This window comes from Scyliorhinus canicula, chromosome 2 (genome assembly GCF_902713615.1).
Source record: "Scyliorhinus canicula chromosome 2, sScyCan1.1, whole genome shotgun sequence".
NCBI classification, from domain to species: Eukaryota; Metazoa; Chordata; class Chondrichthyes; order Carcharhiniformes; family Scyliorhinidae; genus Scyliorhinus; species Scyliorhinus canicula.
In genome coordinates this window covers 112,881,847-112,903,729 of record NC_052147.1, presented here as the reverse complement: position 1 = coordinate 112,903,729, position 21,883 = coordinate 112,881,847, and the positions used below count along the sequence as shown (strand labels likewise).

The 21,883-nt window shown below is 44.7% G+C and overlaps 1 protein-coding gene across 3 annotated transcripts in view; it reads right to left on the bottom strand.

Annotated features, from left to right (window-relative positions):
• fntb (farnesyltransferase, CAAX box, beta) overlaps window positions 1-21,883 on the bottom strand; it is a 123,900-nt gene that overhangs the window by 20,584 nt on the left and 81,433 nt on the right. For all 3 annotated transcript variants that reach the window (XM_038785110.1, XM_038785093.1, XM_038785100.1), the window contains exons 7-8: window positions 15,746-15,832; window positions 9,430-9,559 (exon numbers count right to left, since the gene is read on the bottom strand). In XM_038785110.1, the coding sequence (XP_038641038.1) occupies window positions 9,430-9,559; window positions 15,746-15,832 (217 nt within the window). The remainder of the gene's footprint in view (window positions 1-9,429; window positions 9,560-15,745; window positions 15,833-21,883) is intronic.

The window sequence follows — 21,883 nt, the reverse complement described above, 5'->3', positions numbered from 1 at the left end:
AAACCCACGCAGACACGGGGAGAACACGCAGACTCCGCACAGACAGTGACCCAGCGGGGAATCGAACCTGGGACCCTGGCGCTGTGAAGCCACAGTGCTAACCACTTGTGCTATTGTGCTGCCCATTGTTTCGTATAATTGGCAAGTTTTGAAATTTTACTCTGTATTCAAATATTTAAGTTATATGAAGAAAGCAGTGGTCCTCACACTGACACTTAGGAAACATCAACATTTACTATCCTCCAGTCTGAAAAATAACCAATTATCACAACTTGCTGTGTTCTGTCCTGAAGCCAATTCCTATTCAAGGAGACTGAGCCTCAATTTTGTTGGTCAGCCTTTTGTCGTACTGCGTCAAAACTCACATGGACAACATGCACTGAATTCCCGTCAGACATCTCGGTTACCTCATCAAAAATTAATTTAGATTATCAAAACACAACCTGCCTTTTACAAACCAATACTGGCTCTTCTTAATTAACTCAAGCCACTCCTAGGGGTGGCACAGTGGTTAGCATTGCTGCCTCACTGTACCAAGGACGTGGGTTCGATCCCAGCCTCAGGTCACTGTCCGTATGGAGTTTGCACATTCTCCCCCTGTCAGCGTGTTTCACCCCCCACAAACAAAAAAAGATGTGCAGGGTAGGTGGATTGGCCACCCTAAATTGCCCCTTAATTGGGAACAAAAAAAAATTGGGTACTCTTATTTAAAAAAAAACTCAAGCCACTCCAAATGTTTCCCTCAGGTTAACAGTGACTATTTAAACTGGAAAATTAAGAGGTTTCGTGAATACTGAGAAAGGCTGCGACTAGTTAAAAGAGCACATTCGTAAACTTGCTGAATTGCCTCGTAATTGGCAAACAAATTGCAATGTCTTGAGGTGGTGCACTTTAATAGGAAGAATAAGGCAGCCCATACTGTTTGGACAGTAAATGCGATAGGGGATAGAGGAACAAAGGGACATAGGGATACCAATGTACCAATCACTGAAATTAGTGATGCAGGTTAATAAGACCATAGAAAATGAAGAACAAAACACTGGAGTTAATTTCTAGAGGGGAGAATTGAAATGCAGAGAAACATAGAAAATAGAAGCAGGAGGAGGCCATTCGGCCCTTCGATCTTGCTCCATCATTCATTATGATCATGGCTGATCATCAAGTTCAATACCCTATATCCCTTTAGCCCCAACAGCGATATCTAATTCCTTCTTGAAATGACACAATGTTTTGGCCTCAACTACTTTGTGGTAGTGAATTCCACAGATTCACTACTCTCTGGGTGAAGAAATTTCTCCTCGCCTCAGTCCTAAAATTTTACTCCTAGTCCTCAAACTATGACCCTTCGTTCTGAACACCCCCATCATCAGGAACATTCATTTGAATCTGCCCTGTCTAATCCCGTTAGAATTTTGTACGTTTCTAGGAGATACCATCTCAATCTTCTAAACTCCCATGAAAATAATCCTAACCGACGTAGTGCAGCCATCCCAGGAATCAGCTGGTAAAACTTTGCTGCATTCCCTCCATAGCAAGAACATCCTTCCTCAGATAAGGACACCAAAACTGCACATAATACTCCAGGTGTGGCCTCACCAATGTTCTATACATTACACAAGTTATGTACTTCTTATCAAACAATGGTGTACCATTCACTCTACTAGTTCCCATATTACAAAAAGGATATAGAGGTACTGGAGAAGGTGTAAAAAAGATTTTTAAAAATACCAGAACTGAAAAGTTTTACCCATCACAGAATTATATTCATCAGGGAAGTCTAACAGGCTATGGCTCTCAAGAAGGCCAAGGGATGACGGAGGTCTTTATTGATAATGAAAGGATTGGATGGAAGGCCAGTCTATTTTGCTGAAGCTATTTCACCTATTGCATTGTACTGAAATAACCCATGTCAGTTCCCCACCAACTTCACCTTCAATTGCAGTTGAAGTACAAGAACGGCAATGGGTATATGAAAGAATTCACCTGGCAGCATTGTGCACATTCTGTGAATGACAGTTTCCTCGTTTGAAAACCTCAAACCTGGTGTCCCATCCTCCCCCATATGTAGCTACCGTGTCCCAGCACACTGAAAAACCCAAGAATCTACTTACTGTCAGGGCAGACGATTTTCTATAAATTATATTCATTTAATTTGTAATTGATAGCTTGCCAATATTTTTGAATTTAAGCATGTCATTTTGGACTTTCTAGATAGCTATGTTTCTGTACGTGGGGGAAGGTGAGGAGTACACAAAGCTGTTGAATGTGTACCCACGTCAAAGGGAATGAGTATCCGACCCCATTTGTGTATGTCGCTTGATACAAACGCCACCAAAAAAGCAAAATAATGAAGATTGTTCACGAAGCTGAGTCATTAATTCGTCCATCGATGACCTTCAGCAACTTACTCATAACAAATACGGGAATGAATAGGCCATGTGAGCCCTCAAACCGGCTTCTTCTTTCAATAATATCATGGCCAATCATCAACCTCAAATTCATTGTCGTGCCCTATCCCCATATCCCTTGACCCCCTTCGTGTTTAAGAATTTATCAATTTCATTCTTGAATATACACACTGAGCACCCACTACCCTCTGGGGTAGAGAAATCCAGTCACAATATTGAATTAAGACATTTCTCATTTCCGTAAATGGCTCAGTCCTTTTCCTGCGCCTATGACTTATAGATTCAACACTCCAGGCAGAGTAAACAACCTCTCAGCATTTACTCCGTCAAACTCTCTTCGGAGTTTTATACATTTCAATGAGATCACCTCTCATTTTTCTAAACTCCAGGGAATATAGGTTCATGCCACTCTATCTCTTTTCATTGCAGAACCCACTCAGGAATGAATCCAGTAAACCTTTATTGCACCCCCTCCAAGGCATATATGTCCTTCATTAAGTAAGGAGATTGAAACTGTACATAGTACTTGAGGTTGTAGTCTTACCAAAGCCCGATAAAATTGCAACAAACTTCCTTGTTCTTACACTCCAATCCCCTTACAATAAAGGATAACATACCATTTGCCTTCTCAATTATTTGCTGTACCTGTACGTTAAATTTGTTTTTCATGTGCAAGCAGCCCCAAATCCCTCTGCATACATTTATTTGTCCCTCACCAATACTGTTCCCACACTATACTCAATCTGCCACTTTCTTGTTCCACTCATCTGAACTGTCGATCCTCTCCCAGCATGTCTGAAATCTCACAGCGTAAACGTCCCTATCTAGCTTTGCACCATCAGCAAATTGCATACATTACACTTGGTCTCCTCATATAAATCAGTGAGGTAGAGTTGTAGACAGTAAGTAGCTGAGGCCCAAGCACGGATCCTTATGGAACCTCACTGGTTAAAATCTGCTAATATGAAAATGACTAGTTTATAACCTCTGGTGATCTGCATGCAGGACTGTTGCATATGGCTGTGTGATCTTAAGTACGCACACCGTCTGTTATCCAAAAGGCCACATAATTACCCAAGGAAAGCTATGAGATATTTTACTATATATGTGCAAATTTTGGTAGCTGAAGTTGTTCCAAGATTTTTTTCCAGAGTGTATTATAGCAGCTTGGACTAAAGGGAGGAGAGACAGTACTGGGAATGGAGCTTTTGGTGCCTAGTTCTTTTTCACTATATCAATATATGAACTAGAGGCAGAACGGAGAACTTTGTGGGTTGCCTGCCTCACATATTCATCTACTTTGCATGGTCCAAGTTGTCAGTGCTGCAAAAAAAGTTAATGGATTCTTGACATTTACTTTGGAAGGGACATTGGGGTTAAGTCAATTATTGCAATCCAGTTTCTTTAATCTAGCTGCTGTTAACCTTAACTCTTAACAACCTCAGTTCTCCTTTTTCAGTCCAAGTCTCATGGCCTGTCCATCAGCTGCCAAGATCAGGTGGTTTCCCATACTTTTTCCAAGGAACACCTCTTTGGCAAAGGGATTCCTTATCCATCACATAACATTATCCAAAATTATCTATTGCAGAAAGTCACAGTTTTATTCATCGGGAGTGAGGACTAGTTGATGGAAATTGATCTTTTAAGTTACGCACACAAAAGAAAATTGGAACAGAGACTGAATTATAAACAGCTGCAAGTATATTCACCCATAGATCTCAGAAGGGGCAAGGGAGAAAGTCAATATTGGATGACAGAAAGTACATCGCCAGAGAACCACAAGGAACTTGGCAAGCATCCCAAAACTGGAGCCCAGAGAGTGTCACAATGCTTCTCCTGAATTGCAGTCCTTGTGAAGTTCCTAGCTTGTCAACAGTGGACAAGATTTACCTGCTGAGGCTCAGTTAGTAGAATTCTTACCACTGAGTCAGAAGGTTCCCGGTTCAAGACCTACTCCAGAACTTCAGCACAAAAAATCAAACGCTGACACTTTAGTGCAGGACTGAGAGAGCGCTGCCCTGCTGAAGATGCCATCTTTTACACAAGGCCTTGTCTACTTGCTCAGGTGGACATAAACGATCCCATGCCACAATATTAAAGAAGAGCTGGGGAGTTATCCCCAACATCCTGGCCAATATTTATCCCTCAGTCAATATCACAAAAAAACGTATCTGGTCATCATTTTGGTTAATCGCTGTATGCAGACTTGTATTACAACAGAATTGCACGTCAGAAGTATTTGGCTATAAAACGTCCACGGTTGCGATAGATGCTTTAAAAAAAAGTCCCACAGAGACCAAATGAAATAAATCAGATAATCTGTTTTTGCCTTCTTCATCCACTCGAGAAGGTGGATAAAATGCATTTGCAAAAATATAATCGTGTCAAGCTAAATTATGTGCTCAAGTCCTGGAATGGGCTTTGATTTCAAAATCTCCTGAAATTAAGGCACAGAATCTTCTCATACAGAAAAGGATAAAGTAATGATTTAACTCGGTACAGCCTAGTAAGTGGATAAAGGGTCTAACTGAACCCTTGAACAAGGGAAAAGGGACACCTCTCCCTAACTTGCTCCATCAACCAATTCCACTAACCCAGGGTGAATACCTTGCACTCCACTATTTATGACAGGTTCTGAATAGACAGACTGCCCCAAAAATTGGAGGGAAATAACACCACCCTGGTGGATGGTTGGCAATCTTTGTGTCTCACAAATAAATACTTCACTTTCAACTCAAACTCACTGAAGATGTGCTGCATGGTAGACTATTGCCTTTTGTAGAAATCCTACTTAATAGTACAATTTGGTCAATAAGCAATCTCAGTTCATTCTTCAATTATCCTTCAGCTTGCGCTTGGTAACTCCCCTCCCAGAGTCCCGAAAACCAAGGGCTCGACATTATTGTGGGAAACCACCAATGGTGGCCTGTAGGGAACACATCATGATCTTTACCTCCACCAAACTGTGTATGCAAACCCAGAGGAATCTGTTACAAAATATAAAGGGATGGGCCAGAGAGCCCCGAAATGGGAAGCGTTTACATTTTTAGTTCCTTTCTAGCCTTATTAGTCAAGATTATTTTGGCTGTCATGATCGTGTGGGTGAGCCCCAACTCCCCATACCTTTCACAGCGTCTATCCTTGCCTTGCCAGCTAGTTAGGCTTCCAGTAATGTGCCTGGGAAGCGAACAGCAACTCTGTTTGGTAATTGCTTTTAGCTGCTGAATTTATTCTGTGCCTCTAAGATCTCACTCCAGGTTTCGAAAGTAGTAGGGCATCACATCAGACCTAGTTTTAAGTTAAAAATATCAAGTGAATTTATTTTACAAAAGATGAATAAGCAAATAAGTAATCACATCATACACTCACAAACAGATAGTAGACATTCTTGCACCTACTTCCTTGAACAAATAAACAAAATCTTTACTCTAAAAACTGAGCTAACGCTTTGTAAGTAAACTCTGAAATTATAGATTATTTTCATTGAATTTCGCCACTGCAGGAGCCAGGTTAATCTAAAATTTTATTTTGAAATTTCAAACAATTTTTTAAATCGCTTTCTCAAATATATAATCTGGACCTACCATCTTTAATATTCCCAATTAAAGAATTACCAGGTGTCCTGGATTTTGAATATCCTCCCATTTAAAATTAGAAAGGAGCTGTCAAACTTGTACAACCTGAACCAAAGCACACAAAGTTGTTAACATTGAAATTAATCTTTTTTCCATCCGCTGCAAATCAACAAATCTTGCAACATTGTAAGAGACGATTAGTTCAGGAATGGAAAACTGTTTTTTAAAATTCTTATTACACTTTGAACGGAGTGGTTTGCTCGCCAATTTCACAGGGCAGTTAAGAGTCAACCGCATTGCTGTGGGTCTGGAGTCAGCATTTCCTCCAGAACCCGATAACATTTCACAAGGTCAACCCAAGCCACCCCACTCTGGAAATCAACCTCGACTCCTTCTATAAGGAAAACATAGGAAATCTAAGGAACCTGGAAAGAAGATGTCGGCCAGGGGTTAATGGAGGAAAAATAGCAGGAGTTTGAAACCATGTACTCAACACAATCCTGCAGCAAAATGCATTGAGGCCAACTCAAAATTATACAACGTACGCATGATGCCCTATGCAAGCGCCACAAATTTCACGCTTTTGTTTCGAGATCATTGTTGGAAGTTCTGCAGCCAGAAGGACAGAGAGGGTTAAGAGCCATTCCCCATGGAAGTCAGAGGACCATAAGGGTGTCTAACCACTTCTGTAATTGTAAAGAATGAAGTCAAGTGCCTATTAAATGGTATCCTCGAGACAGTTAGAGCACAAAGACTAACCAGCTTTAACTAGCTAGCCATATTGATCCTCTTCATTGCAAAAACATACTTCTCATTGCAATCTGTGGAACCTAATCTATCATAATTTAAAATGAGTAGATTCCGGATTTTTTTTTCTTACAAAAGCACCAGCCCTAACAGTAAACATGTAGTTTATTAAACATTTATTTAGTCAGTAAAGTTAATTATCCACTGTGCTAAGGCCTCCGCATCAGTCGTGTTACTCTAATTTGTTACTAACTTAATACATTACATTAAAAGTTTGTGTTGATGAAGTTCAAAAATTACATATCCTTAAAAGGTACCTGCGCTTCACGCATTTCCAAGTGTAAACTTGAGATTCTCCTGTACTGATTTCTTTTAAAACTACTCATATTCCATTCAACATATAAAAGTATTCAAATACAAACACATCCTAAGCAAGTTTCTCAGCAAAGAGCCACCAGTACAAATACATGAGTTGTACCAATTATATTGTGCCACTCTCCTAATGAGAAATGGATGACAAAGGATTGCTATAGAACAGCAAGTTAGCACAATTTCTTTCACAACCAAGCATTCATCAAAGTCTGAATTTAAGGAGATGTACCTGTTATAAACCTGTAGGCCGAATGAAATGTGTTGCAATTTAAATATAAAAGCTAGATTTACTTTCATGCCAATAACCCAAGCATGCCCAAACGCAAGATTGTAATAAATGTGGCCATTTATACGCCTAAATTATAACTTACCAAACAGAATTTCAAAACACTATAACTGGACAGATATTCTTCAACCCCATGATTAAGTTACTTGCAGAAAGCCAATTTATCCAAAGATGCTTCAGTAATTCCGATTAATAGCAAGGTTACAAGTTCAAATGAATGATTCAACAGTGCTAGAAAATGTGTTTAGAAAATCCATCAATCATATTGCCTCAGACTCTAGAAATTACTATGAGACAGCTTGGGATTAGTGCAAGTTATTGTTAAATGCTGACTTGATCTCTGTTTACATAGAACTGACTGCACGGAACTATGGACCTTAGGAACAGGGCCGGGTGGACCACAATCCACCTGGATCGTAAACAGAGTGGAAGCTGAGAATTTGGTGATAGCAGGAACTTGATGGGGGTTGTAAACATTCAATTTCTTCAGGTGTCGTCCCACTGTTCTTTAAATACGGCGTCATCACCCCTTCTCCGCAAAAAGTCCATGTTTGAACTTGCAGTGAATACAAATTATCCTCAGCGACATCATCAAAAGCACAGTGTTAGTTTATACACTGATGAGACCCAGCTCTACTTTACTACCACCCCTCTCGACTCCTCCATTTTGCCAAATTATCAGACTGCTATCCAACATCCAGTACTGGATGAGCAAACATTTGCGCCAATTAACTATTGGGAAGACTGAAGCTATCGTTTTTGGTCCCTGCTCCAAATCTCAATCCCAAGCTACCAACTCCAACCCTCGAGTACAACAGTCTGACATTAAGCTAGTCTACTCAGCTACTCTCTGTCCATGCCCCTCAATCTTGTACACCGATCAGGTCGCCTCTCAGTCTTCTCTGCTCCAGCAAAAAACAACCAAAGCCTAACCAATCTCTCTTCAGAACTTAAATGTTCCATCCCAGGCAACATCCTGGTGAATCACCTCTGCTCCCCCTCCAGTGCAATCACATCCTTCCTATAATGTGGTGACCAGAATTGCACACCGTACTCCAGCTGTGGCCTCACCAAAGTTCTATACAACTCCAACGTGACCTCCCCGAACAGAACTTACAAATTCATTCCAGACTCAAGAATTCCATATTTTCCCTGCCATAAATATTACAGTGTTGACTATAGTGCTAGTCACAAGTCAGTATGTCACCCTTCCTAAAAATGGGTATTACATTTGCCAGACTCCAATCCTTCCAGGAATCTAGATCCAAGAGTGGACAAGGATTTCAACGTGAAATAGCTCATATCTGGGAAATGGACTCAAGGAAACATCATGAGGCAAATTGCAAAGATATGACTTCAGACCAGGAGAAAGTAAACGAGTCAGAGATTGACTTAGAACACAGTTTTAAATCTTTTTTTTTGCAACTTTTGAAACAGCTGCCACCCAAAGGTCAAATTTGACTCAGTTCAAGTGACGGACACCTTTTCTGGGAAAGAAAATAATCTCCACAGTTGCTAAAAGTAATCCCAGGTCCATTAGGTTTCGATAGATTTGAAAGCTCGAGAACAAAAATGAACTGCCATCACTGTAATTTGTTTGTCCTTTGCGATCATCCAAAATTCTCTGTGAACTCATAGATATCTCTCTTAAAATAGCAGAGATGATTAATATTTACTGACTGGAGTAGAAATGTTACAGTGGGTTACGACAGACTACATTTAAAACAATATAATTTTCATAGAGATGTATAACAGTAGTTATGAATTTTGGAAAAATTGAAAATGGAATCAAAGAAACTCAATTGAGGATCAAAGAATCCCAAAATTAGATAAACTGGTCTGTCAATATTGTTGGACTAGATAATAGTTAGGTGCTCCAATATGGTAGAAATATGATAATAGCCTAGATGTCCTATGGTCAATACCAAGGTAGTCTGGAAGAAGGAGCCAACATTTAATCTAATTGGTGCTTTCAGAGAGGCATTAATATTTTAAACAAATCACACCAATAAAAACAAAATGTCGAGACATTCTTACTTACTAACAAAGTTTTGAGGTCCAGCATCCATTCCTTTTTAAGGATGACCATGGCAGCCATACCACAGAAAGTGTAACCACCATGGGCTTCCATTCCAGGTACACCACCAATCCCACCCTCCCAGTTCTGACACCTGCAAAGGAAACAAAGTAGTTATTCACAAGCAATTAAGCATTTTCCCTCTGAATTGCTCATTTCCGTGGGGCGTGCCAAGGCATATGCTGCAAGACAATGCTGAGTTTTCTGGTTCAACATATCCTATAAACGGTGGGTTTTCAGCCTTTTACTTGAAATGGTCAATTTAAAGCACTGAATCCTGAACTTCTCCAAAATCATGAGCAAATTGCAAAAACACTGCCTCTCAAAAGAGTTAATTTCTTTGCAATCAGTTTTCCCCCTCCAAATACCGCGATAGGTTTAAATTTGCAATTATTTAGCTTGCATTTTACTTCACACATTATTGTGAACAAATTTCAAAGTCCAATCTAAAGACGCATTCTCTTGTAGATTAAAAAAAACCTACAACATAATAGTTCAGAGACTTAACAGGATACTATTGACCCCCTTCTAACAGCAATTCCACATTTGTAGAAGGGATCAGCTGAATAATTCTTAGATGCAGGAAGGGGCAGAAAGAATAAGGCAGTATGTAACTATTTATTGGGACTTCCCAATCAACTGCTACAAATGATAGTCAAAAAGGTTCAGTGAACATGGGCAGCATTTAGCTTAAATAACATTTTATTAAACAGAGTCTCAACTGTGCTTCAGAATTTTCTGCATTTTTTTCAGGTTCTTTGGGAGAGGAATGAAAGGACACCGGGCATCCGGTGGCAGCCATGCAGAGTGGTTGCACACAGGGCAGCTCCTGCTTGAAGATGTAGAACTGAGCTCTTTTCACCCAAAAACAGGAGAAACTTTGAAGGAAAAGTGCAGTTGAAGGTGACGTTCCCCCTGGGAATGGCATGTTACTGGCTATCAGACCCAGCAGAAGGTGAAAGACCTGGCCAAGGAGTTGGAAGAGACCTGTGGCGCAGCAGTGATTGGAAAGATGGCGGAGGGGAAGGGCTGGCGCAGGTTGGAAAGCCCCAGATGGACACGTTGATGGCTTTCATCAGGGAAGAGTTCCTTCAACGAAGGAAAGAGATGCAGGAGGACTGTTCGTTGGCCATCGAAGGGGCTGTGGCACCTCTGAAAGGCTCGATGGATAGAGCTGAGAAGTGTTTGGAGGGACAGGGGTTACAGCTCTGAGAGATGGAGAGAGTGATGTTGGACTACAGATATCGAGTGGTGGCATTGGAGACGGAGGTGGGGTTCCTGAGAGACCTTTGCAAGATGTTAAGAGCAAATGTGGAAGAGCAGGAGAACAGGTCTAGAAGGCAGAAGCTGCGTATTGTCGCCCTGACTGAAGGAGAGGAAGGCACGAGTGCCACGAGATAAGTCTCGAGCATGCTGGCAGGGCTGATGGCGGGAGGGGTGCTGTACCCAGAGGTAGATAGAATGCAACGGTCTCTAAGGCAGAAGCCAAGAGTGGGGGAGCCACTGCGGGCAGCGATCGTAAGACTCCACAAGTTTGTGGAGAGGGAAAAGATCCTGCAATGGGCTAGGGAGAAACGGAACAGCGAATGGGAGGGGAACAAGGTGCGGATATACCAGGACATTGGAGCTGACCTGTCAAACACGTGTGCTGGATTCAACAGGGCCACGGCGGTGCTTTGCCGACAGCAGATTAGGTTTGAGGTGCTCTACCGGCAAAACTGTGGGTGACTTTTAAAGGCTGGGAGCATTATTTTGAAACCCCAGAGTCGCCCAATGACTTCAGTGAAGAGCACAAACTGGAGGAGAACTGAATTTTGATGGGAGACAGAGGAGTTGGCACAGCGGAGTTTGGAGGACACAGGTAGTGTAGGGCTCTCTTTTCTTCCTAGGTGAAGGGTTATCGTTGGGTCGACAATTTATATCAAGAGTAATAAGTTCGAAAGCCCCCCCCCTCCCCTCCCTGTGGTGATGTTTATTGTTTGGAGGCAGCCACCTGTGGTTTTGGATGTGTCTTGTTTGAATGGGGGAGGGTGCATAACATGGGACGTGCAGGGGCTCAATCAGCCCGTGAAGAGATCTCGGGTCTTTGTGCACCTAAGGAGTCTGAAGATGGGATGGTCTTACTGCAGGAGACGCACCGCTGCATGAGGGATCAGGTCAGGCTGAGAAAGGGTGGATGGGCCAGGTATTTCACTCGGGTTTTGACTCTGAAGTCAAGGGGATATTTACTGAGCAAAAAGATGGGGTTTGTGCGTGCGAAGGAAGTGAGGGACCCAGTGGGAGTTATGTGATGGTGAGTGGGGTGTTGGAGGGGATGCCGGTAGTGCTAGTGAATATATATGCACCGAATTGAGAAGATGCGGGTGTTGTGACGGGGTTGATGGGAGTGATTCCGGACTTGGCCATACATCAATAGATTATGGGAGGAGACTTCAACTGTGTTCTGAAGCGGAGGGTGGACAGATTGAGCTCCAGGTCAATGGGAAGGCTGTGGATGGCAAAGGAGCTGGGAGGTTTTATGGAGAGGATGGGTATTGTGGACCCGTGAATGTTTAAGAAGCCGGGGGAAGAGGGAGTGCTCCTTCTCGAACGTGTATAAGGTGTACTCCAGAACTGATTTTTTTTGTGGTGAGCCATGAAATGTTGGTGGGAGTGGTGGGGGCGGAGTACGCAGGGAAAGTAACCTTGGGCCATGCGGGCTGAAGTTCAACTTGGCTCAGTACGGGAGCAGAGGCCGGGATGGAGGTTGGATTCGGAGCTGTTAGCAGATAGAGGGTTTTGTGATAAGGTGGGGTCAGTGATTAAGGACTATGTGGAGTTGAACCAAACTGGGGAGGTATCAGTGGCCACATTCACCGGAGGAAGGAGCTATGCTCTGAAAGCTAGTGATTCGAAACAAACCTGTTGGACTTTAACTTGGTGTTGTAAGACTTCCTACTGTGCTCACCCCAGTCCAACGCCAGCATCTCCACATCATCACATTCTGGGAGGCATTGAAGGTATGTTTCGGGGGTAGATTATCTCATTCAAGGCGCATGAAGGTAGGAAAAAGGAGAGAGGAGAACGAATGAATATTGGACGAGATAGTTGAGGTGGACAGGGAGTATTCGAGGGCCCCCACCACGGAGGAATTGGCTAAAAAGGAAAAAGCTACAGGGACAGTTCAGGAGCTGGTTTAGCACAGTGGGCTAAACAACTGGCTTGTAATGCAGAACAAGGCGGCAGGCAGGTCCAATTCCCGTACCGGCCTCCCCAAGCAGGCGCCAGAATGTGGCGACTTGGGCTTTTCACAGTAACTTCATTGAAGCCTACTTATGACAAGAAGCCATTATTATTCTTATTATCATCAACCGGTTGACGACGGGACAGGCGGTTTGGCAGCTACGGAGGGCGAGGGGGGGGTTGCAAGATTAATATGGAGAGAAGGCAAGTCGTATGTCAGCACACCAGTTATGGAGGCATGCTGCGTCCAGGGGAATCTTGAGGGTACAGACAGGGACGGGGGAGGTGGTGTCGGAGCCAGAGAAGATAAACGAGGCATTCAGGGGATATTACAAGGAACTGTATAGGGTGGACACGGAGGATGAAGAGGGGAATATGGGGCGGTTCTTAGACAGGCTGGAATTTCCACGGCTGGATGGAGGGAGGAGGCAGGCGCGAGAGGAGCTTTTAAGGCTAAAGGAGGTAATGGAGAGTACAAGAGGGATGGAGAGTACAAGAAGGATGGAGTCAGAGAAGGCCCCGGGACCACACGGTTACCCGGCGGAATTTTATACTGAGTTTGTGGCGGAATTGTACCACTCCTACTGGGGGTATTTAGCGAGGCGTTGGAGAAGGAAGGGAGAGCTGCTGGAGACAATAACATAGGCGACAATTATGCTTATACCAAAAAAAAGGAAGGACCCATTAGAGTGTAGGTCATACAGGCCCATATCACTGTTAAACACAGACTAAAAGTGCTGGCTACCTTAGTGGCGGGGACGATGGAAGGATGTGTCCTGGGGTGGTTGCGGAGGATCAAATAGGCTTCGTGAAGGGCAGGCAACTCTCGAGCAGAATGTGATCATAGACCCATCGAGAGGACGGGTACTGGAAGTAGTGGTGTCTATGGACGCAGAGAAGGCATTTGATTGGATAGAATGGTGGTACCTGTTCGAGGTCCTGGGAAGGTTTGGGTTTGGGATAAAGTTTATGGCATAGGTGCGTCTATTGTAAGTGGCCCTGGTGGCGAGTATACAGACCAATGAGATGAGCTCACGGAGTTTCAGGTTGCACAGGGGAATGAGGCAGGGGTGCCCACTGTGGTGCTATTGTTGCGCTGGCGATAGAGTCCTTGCCGACGACCCTTAGGGGGTCAGCAGAGTGGCAGGGGATGAGGGAGAGCAGGGAGCACCGGGTGTCGCAGTACGCGGATCACCTGCTATTTTATGTGTCAGAGCCACTGGAGAGTATGGGGAGAATTATGAGCCTATTAGAGAGGTTTGGGGCCTTCTAAGGCTACAAGATGAATGTGGGGAAAAGTGAGGTGTTCCCTGTGAATGAGTCGGGTCAGAGAGCTACCATTTTCGGTAGCCAGGGATAGGTTATGGTATTTGGGGAGCCAGGTGACGGGAGAGTGGACGGTGCCACATAAGTGGAACTTAAAGCTGGTGGAGGCGATAAGGGAGGACCTTAAGAGGTGGGATACACTGCATCTGACGCTGGCAGGGAGGGTTCAAGTGGTGAAACTGAATGCCCTGCCACGGTTCTTATTTATATTTCAGACGCTTCCAATTTGTATTCCGAAGGCTTTTTTCCAGAAGTTGGATACAATTTGCATGGGCGGCGAAGGTGCCACGGGTGAAGAGGGCACTGCTGCATAGACAGAAAAGGGGATTGGCGCTACCGAACTTGCTCCATTACGATTACTATTGGGCGGAGAATGTGGAGAAGCTGAGGCGGTGGTGGGAAGGAGAGGGGGTAGAATGGGTTAGGATGGAGGAGGAATCCTGTAGGGGGTCCAGCCTGAGGGCCATGGTAACGGCGGCGCTATCGCTGGCACCATGGAGATATATGGAGAACACGGTGTACAGTCCACGATTAAGTGTGGAACCAGCTGAGCAGACATTTTAGGATAGAAGGGATGTCGGTGTTAACGCCATTATGTGAGAACCATGGGTTTAAGCCGGGCATTAGACATTGGAAAGAGGTGGGGCTGGTAAGGGCAAGGGATTTGCATCTGGAAGAGAAGTTCGCAAGTATAGAGGAGCTGAGGGGGATGGTGGAGCTCCCGAGGAAAGTGAATTTAGGCATTCACAAGTAAGTGACTTTGCACGGAAGTTGTGGAAAGGGTTTCCCAGGCTGCCAAAGTGCCTTATTAGAATGGTTGTTGCTTCCGAACGCAGAAGGGGAGAGTAGGATTGGGGACATATGGATGGCTGGAAGAGCAGGGGTTCTGCAGCGGTGAGGATCAAGGAGAAATGGGAGGAGGAGTTGGGGGACGGGGGTGGGGGTGGAGTCAGGCACTGCGTAGGATGAATTCAACCTCCTTATTGAGAGGATGAGCTTGATACAGTTCAAGGTGGTACACAGGGTGCACATGACTCAGAGGAGGACGAGTGGGTTCTTCTAGGGAGTGGCAGACGAGTGCGAGAAGTGGGTGGGGATCAGTGAACCACACACGTGTGTTCTGGGCTGAGAAGCTGGAGAGATACTGGGGTGGGGGAGGGGGGGGGGGGGGGAGCGTTCGATACACTAGCAAAGATTGTGGGGGAGGAGGTCGGGCCGGACCCTATGGTGGTGACCTTCGGGATATTGGAGAAGCCGGAGCTGATTGAGGGGAGGAAGTCCAATGTCATGGCCTTTGCCTCTCTGATTGCCCGACGGAGAATTTTACTGGAATGTCGATCAGCAACACTGTCGGGGGTGGCGGCCTGGCTAGAGGATCCATATGATGTGTGTTCCCCAAATTATTTATGTTTTGTAACTGCTTAAATAAGTTTGGAATAAAATACATTTTTTTTTTTAAAAAGGAGAATTTTCTTCACAACAGTCCATCTCCTGTTCCTGCTATGCTCAGTTGGTCATGGGATACAATGAAGCAGGACTCCCATCTAAGGGGACAGTGGAAGTGACTAGAGGAACTTCGCATATCTGAGCAGTTTGAACATAGACTTCACACATTACTTGATTATTTAGAAGCGGGATGCCAGCAATACATTTTGAACGTCAAGGCTGTTAATTCACAATTTTTGAAAACAACTGATTGTCTATTGATTTTTCTCCTTTGAAAGGTACTGACCTTAACACCCACTCAGGTGTCCCTTCAAACAGTGTTGGTGTGATGATGTTTGTTAAGGATGCAACAGATGCCGCACAGTAGGTACTCCTGGAAAATAGCAGAAGTGAATTTGCCTTCTGCATCATTTAATCAACAGGGAACATTCTAAAATAATGAATTTAAAATTTTTATTCTTCATATCAATGCTTTCAATAATTTATCAAAAAAGGGAGTTTAAGTCTTTGAACAATGTATTTCCCTTGCAAATGCAGTTTTAAGCAGGCAACAATAAACAAATGAAAGCTAAACTTCCTATCTATTAATAATTTGATTTACATCCTTTGTATTGTCAGACTCAGTAGGCCTTACACCCCAGACAAGACTAGCAGCATTATTGTAAACAAAAAAGATAATTACTCTGAAAAATGCTTACTCCTTTACAATTTTTAAAAATTGCAGTGCAACGCTGATGTCATTTCCATTTTGAACAAAGTTTTGTATTCATCAGCGTCGAAGCACTCAACATCATATACTCCTTAACTAACGAGTGGTTTGAGGAACAGAAATCTCCAGAACTGGTCTCAGCAATACATCTCAATTCCAAGCTCCAATATTGCAGCCCACCAAACAATAGAAAATGGTACCTCTTCCATTTCAACAGCTATCCTTAAAGCCTCTCGAGAAAATTTCAAAAATGAACAGCAGTTTTGTGCTCCAAACTGACTACTCAATCAGAGCAGTCGACGAGACAAATTCATTCTGCAAAAATCACATGCAATGGTGTAATCCCTCCAACTCTAGTCCTTGAAGTGAAGGAAGGAATGTTAACCTCTTCACAATCTGCTGACTCGGAGTCAGATGAGGAGCCTCTGGACTTAGTCATTCCTCAGTTGCTGGAGCTGCAAAGACAAGCTCAGGAAGATCGGGGGGGGGGGGGGGGGGGGGGGGTGCCTGCTGCACTCCTCAGATAGCAAGGCGCAATGGAGGAGTCTGTCCACCTTCAGACCAAGCTGATAGCGCCGACAGCAGGATCTGCTCTCCATTGCGGAGACATTTGTTGGTATCCATCACTGTGAGAGGGGGGCATTGCTTCTTGAACTCACTTCAACTGTCCCTGCCTAACAAAGAGGCAGCCGGGGGCCTTTCAGTACGAAAGAGAGGAGGATCAGCAGGTGGACACCAGAGTGTCTGGCCCATCAGAATCCCCTCTTCCTATGACTCCATCAGCTCCAGCTCCACAGGCCGAGGGGGGTGGCATTGCCACACAGAAAGATCCCAAAGCAAGGCTGAGGTCCTCGAGGTCTCAGCCCTCCAGAAGACATCCCCAAAGGAAATCACAGACAACAGGGCGAAGCACTCAATGGACCACCTCTGCTGCGGATATTGAAGATGCTCCAAGGTGTAGCAGCAGGGTTAGAAAGGTCAAGAAGGTGTAGTTGCACAGCATGGCACGAGTGTGAATCACTTGTACATTATGTTGACCATTATAAATGCACTCCCAAAAAGGTCTTATTGTCTATGGCTCAGTGCTATGAGCAGCGTTTGTGTCAGTCAGATGTAAAACCTTGGTTCCTGCACAACATGAAGCTAAGTTTCGCAGCCCAGGGCTCTCACCCCTGTGTAATGTGTAACTGAGCACACTGAATGTCCAGCTTAAAAGTCACTCTCCACATCAGTGATGCCTGCACCTTGATGTTTAGCTTGTCGTTGTTGCAAGAACCTCCAACCCAAGAGTCGCAGTGTTTCTTGATGTTCAGTCTAGTCTCAGCAACATAGCAGCAAGCCGCCCCACCCACACCCTGCCCTCCAGCAGGTGTAGTGTTGAATGAAATAGGTGATCGGAGCCTGCCAAAGTATCATGCATTGTTAAAGTCTATGTGCGCATTGTATCACAGCTGTATCTCCACAAAATGACCCTTTTCAGAGTGCAGTGCGCTGCACTCAGCCAGCCAGGGGTCAGAAGCAATGTGATTATCTCAGGTGTGTCTTCACTGCATCTCACCATCATCCTCCTGGAATCTTGTGGTTATGAGAGCTTAACAAGCATGCCTGCTCACTGTAATAGCCTCATCGCCTGCACGTCCACCTTCCAGGACCTCAGCACCCTCATCCTCTTTGATCTCCGCCTCATCGGAAGAGATGTGCAGTTGTTCCATCTCCTCTCCTGGTTCAGTAGCGCATAGTAAGCCACAATGATGTGCAACACCTTTTGGGGAGTGCAATGGAGTGCTCCACCAGATCCGTTGAGGCATCAGAACCTCATGTTCAGGATGTCTATGGTGTGCTCCACCAAACTCCAGGTTGCAGCATGAGCCTCGCTGTATTCGCTCAGCAGGCGTTGGAGGCCGCCATGTAGGTGCAATCAGCCACGTCCTTTGTGGGTAGCTCTTGTCCCAGAGGAGCCAATCCTGCAGCCTGGTGTTGTCCCTGGAAGATGTCAGGGATCAGAGATCTGCTGAGGATGTACGAGCCGTTGACACTCCCACGGTATCTTGCACAAACCTACATGATCCATTTGTTATGGTCACAGACCAGCTAGACACAGAAAGTAGAAGCCTTTCTGGTTCACATAATGAGCTGCTTGCTGTCAGAGATATTTAAGAGCTACTTGATTGCAGTTGATGGCACTGTGTACCTGTGGAAATCTGGATATCGCTGCAAGTCCTAGTGCTCTTGCTACTTGGATTGCGGGATCTCTGTTAAAGTTGAGAACGGTTTGCCTTGGCAAAAACGCCACCCGTGACCTTGTGGATATATCTATGCGTGGAGGTTTGCAAGATCCTGCACAGATCCCCAGTGGAGCCCTGGAATGATCCATTGCCATACAAATTGAGTGCAGCGGTCACTTTCACTGCCATTTGCATCACTGTGGCACCAAATACTGAAGAAGGCGGCATGTGTGTGAACAGTTCCCTTGACATGCAGAGCCATCGGCATCATTGGCTCTTGATCACCTGCATGTAGCACATGCACGTTTTGTGCCTACAATCGACGGCTCTCAAGGGTTCATCTTCTGCATACGGAGGAGGCTCTGCTGCTCTTTGGTCTTAAGCGTTCTGCTCTTGCCTTTAGCAAGCCAGGTGCTGCTGTTGCATTCTTTCTTCTCTTCTGCCTATAAGCAATGAGGCAGACTACAAGATCACTAAGCTCCATCTTCTAAGCAACGAGGCAGGCCACAAGATCACTAAGCTCCATCTTCCTGACAGTCTCCTCACTGCAGTATCAAATAGAGAGATCCAATGGTCACCATTTTTCTGCTGAGGACATCTCTTTGTCAAATCATTTCCAAGGGCTGTCCCACAAGGCCCCTTTATGCATTCCGGAGAGTCCTAGAGTCATAGAATGCATACAGTGCATGAGGCCATTCAGCCCATCGAGTCTGCACCAAATCACTGAAAGAGCACCCTAGGCCAGCTTACCCTCCCTATTCCCACAACCGCATAACCCTATCCAACCTGCACATCTTTGTACACTAAGGGGCAATTTAGCACGGCCAATCTACTTAGCCAGCACGTCTTTGGTTTGTTGGAGGAAGCCAAAGTGCCCAGAGGGAATCCATGCAGACATGGGGAGAAAGTGCAAACTTTGCACAGTCATCCAAGTCCGGAATTGAATCCGGGTCTCTGGCGCTGTGAGGCAGCAGTGCTAGCACTGTGCCACCATGCGCCCTGGCACCACATGGATGCTCGATATTTAGTGCACATCATGATTGACCAAAACCCCTGCCACCACCTCCACACACCACATGACCGAGTGGCGACAGCTTCCGTCACCAACTACATTCTGAACTCTCATCTCCTAATTGTCCTAATCTGTACTCCAAGGCTTTGCGTCTCGCTTGGACCATGAGATGGACTTGTCAATGCATACTTCAAAGCAAGGGATTCGGGGCACACCCCTTGGTCTGTTTTCTATGCCCACCTTTCCAGGGGGATCCTCAAGCTTGCCCAGTCGCTCAATAATTCTGCAGCACCATAACACTCATTTCATTTGGAAGTCTGCGCATGAGGCGTTAAATGTAGAGCAGCCATCATTGGCACACTCAGAAATTAGTGCTGCTCGAGTGGGCACAATTGCCTGACTAGCCTGACCCCAAGCGTTTCAACTGAGCTTAAGCTAAATGATCTCAGCTGCAAAAGAGTGCTCATCTTTGACATGCTTTTCATTTGCCCAGCTGTTTTCTGCACCCCATGTGTTTGAGGTCACGAAGAAGCTGCTGTGGAGACTTCCCTATGGCGCCCCCGACACCCCCCCATCGGCCGAATCCAGAGCTACTTTGTTGCTTTGGAATTATTGCGAGCACTGCCCTAAGTTGTGAACATTCACCTGAGTTCTCTTCAAAGTTCAGATTGGCAAGTGCACATCTCTGAAAAGCAGTTGTAAATCACGTTGTTCTAAAGTCACGCATTTAAATTTGACGTGGCAGTGGGAGGGTGACATGATTCCAATGTGTGGCCATGATAATGAAATGTAAATGCATGAAAATTAAACTTCTGACCTGACCTTCAACAGTGGGAAACATGGCCCGTCATTTGTGGTGGCGATGGTGATGATGGGTTGGGGGGGGGGGGGGGAAAGAGGAGAAAGAGAGAGAGAGAGAGAGAGAGAGAGAGAGAGAACTATAGAGAGAGAGCTATAGAGAGAGATATATATATATATATATATATATATATATATATATATATAGAGAGAGAGAGAGAGAGAGAGAGAAGTCGTTTCATGGATTTACATTGCCGTGAAATGCGGCAAGGGCCGAGATGCAAGACGTTCCAATCTCACCACCAAACACGCAAGTCCCAATTGGGCGCGGAAAATCCAAGCCAATGTCACATGATTTGACACTCTGTATCATTGCAAGTGAACAAGTGCCACTGTGTATTGCGCCTCATCCTGGTAATGAAACATTACCAGGCTGTGTTTACAGTTTCACTTGAGTTCATAGGGAACAACCTATGGAGTGGTTCTCTGCAATTAGCACTGAATATGTGGTACAGCTGAAAATCCTAACCACCCTCAAATGGTTCCTTGCTTTTATTGTGCTTCATAATTCAAGGTAAAAGAAAGCAAAAGAGTGAATGAGACAGCAAAGTGACTATTCCTGAACAAATCAGATTTGCATCTCCAAGATGCCTCGAGTGGAAAAGGCAAAACTGGAAAGACTGTCATCCATAAAATGGAAAGGTGTCAAGTAAATATATATTTATGTGAAGGTGGGTACTGAAACCAAACATTCTACTGACGTGGACAAATTGTGCACTGATAATCCAATTGACACAATAAAAGACACGGAGATGCAGATTAATCTCCTTGATTTTCCAGGATTGCTGCTGTTGACTGTTATCGATAAGATGCGATAAGTTGAAGCCTGGAGATGTCACATGAATTCAGTAAACATCAAAGAGGCAAATTAAAAACTGCTGCATTCATCAAATAAAAGCAACTTGAAGTCCAGACTGATTTTTCCAGACATTTGCTGCTAGGGGAACATTTGCTGCAAGGGGAACGTTATTTTCATACAAAATTCAGAATGTGCATCGATCCAGATTCCTCCACCACCACCACCACTGGATATGCCCTACCCTCACAGCAGGGCAGACCAGAAAAATTAGTATAGTGATATACAATGGGGAGGGAGCAACCCTGGGAGTACTCAACATTGACTCCAGACATCAAGAGATTGCACAGTCTCAGGTCAGAGGCAAGGAAACATCTTGCGGATTTCTAACTACCATCCTCCCTCAGCTAATCAATAAGTAATTCTTCATTGAATACCACTTGGAAGAAACAATGAGGATAGCAAGGACACAGAATTAACTCTGAGTGAGAAGTTTTAATTTCCATCAAACAGCAGCTCGTTAGCACAGGCCCTGTTGTCTAGGGTGGGAAAGAGAGCAGACCGCCAGCGACTTTGCCAGGTTTCTCCACCATATTTTCAAACACTTTGTGAAAGAAATAGGAAGGGGTGTGTCCCACGATATCATGCTGGCCGGGCAGGCTTTTTGAAAGATCCGTGCATATTTTTTTAAAAGGGCTCCTCGATTTAAAAAAAAATCTAAATCCCCACCTCCACCATGGAGCCCCCCTTGGAACACTCCAACCCCCCCCCCCCCCCCCCCCCCAAACCGCAGTGCCCTCAGTGTACTCACTTGCCACGGGTTC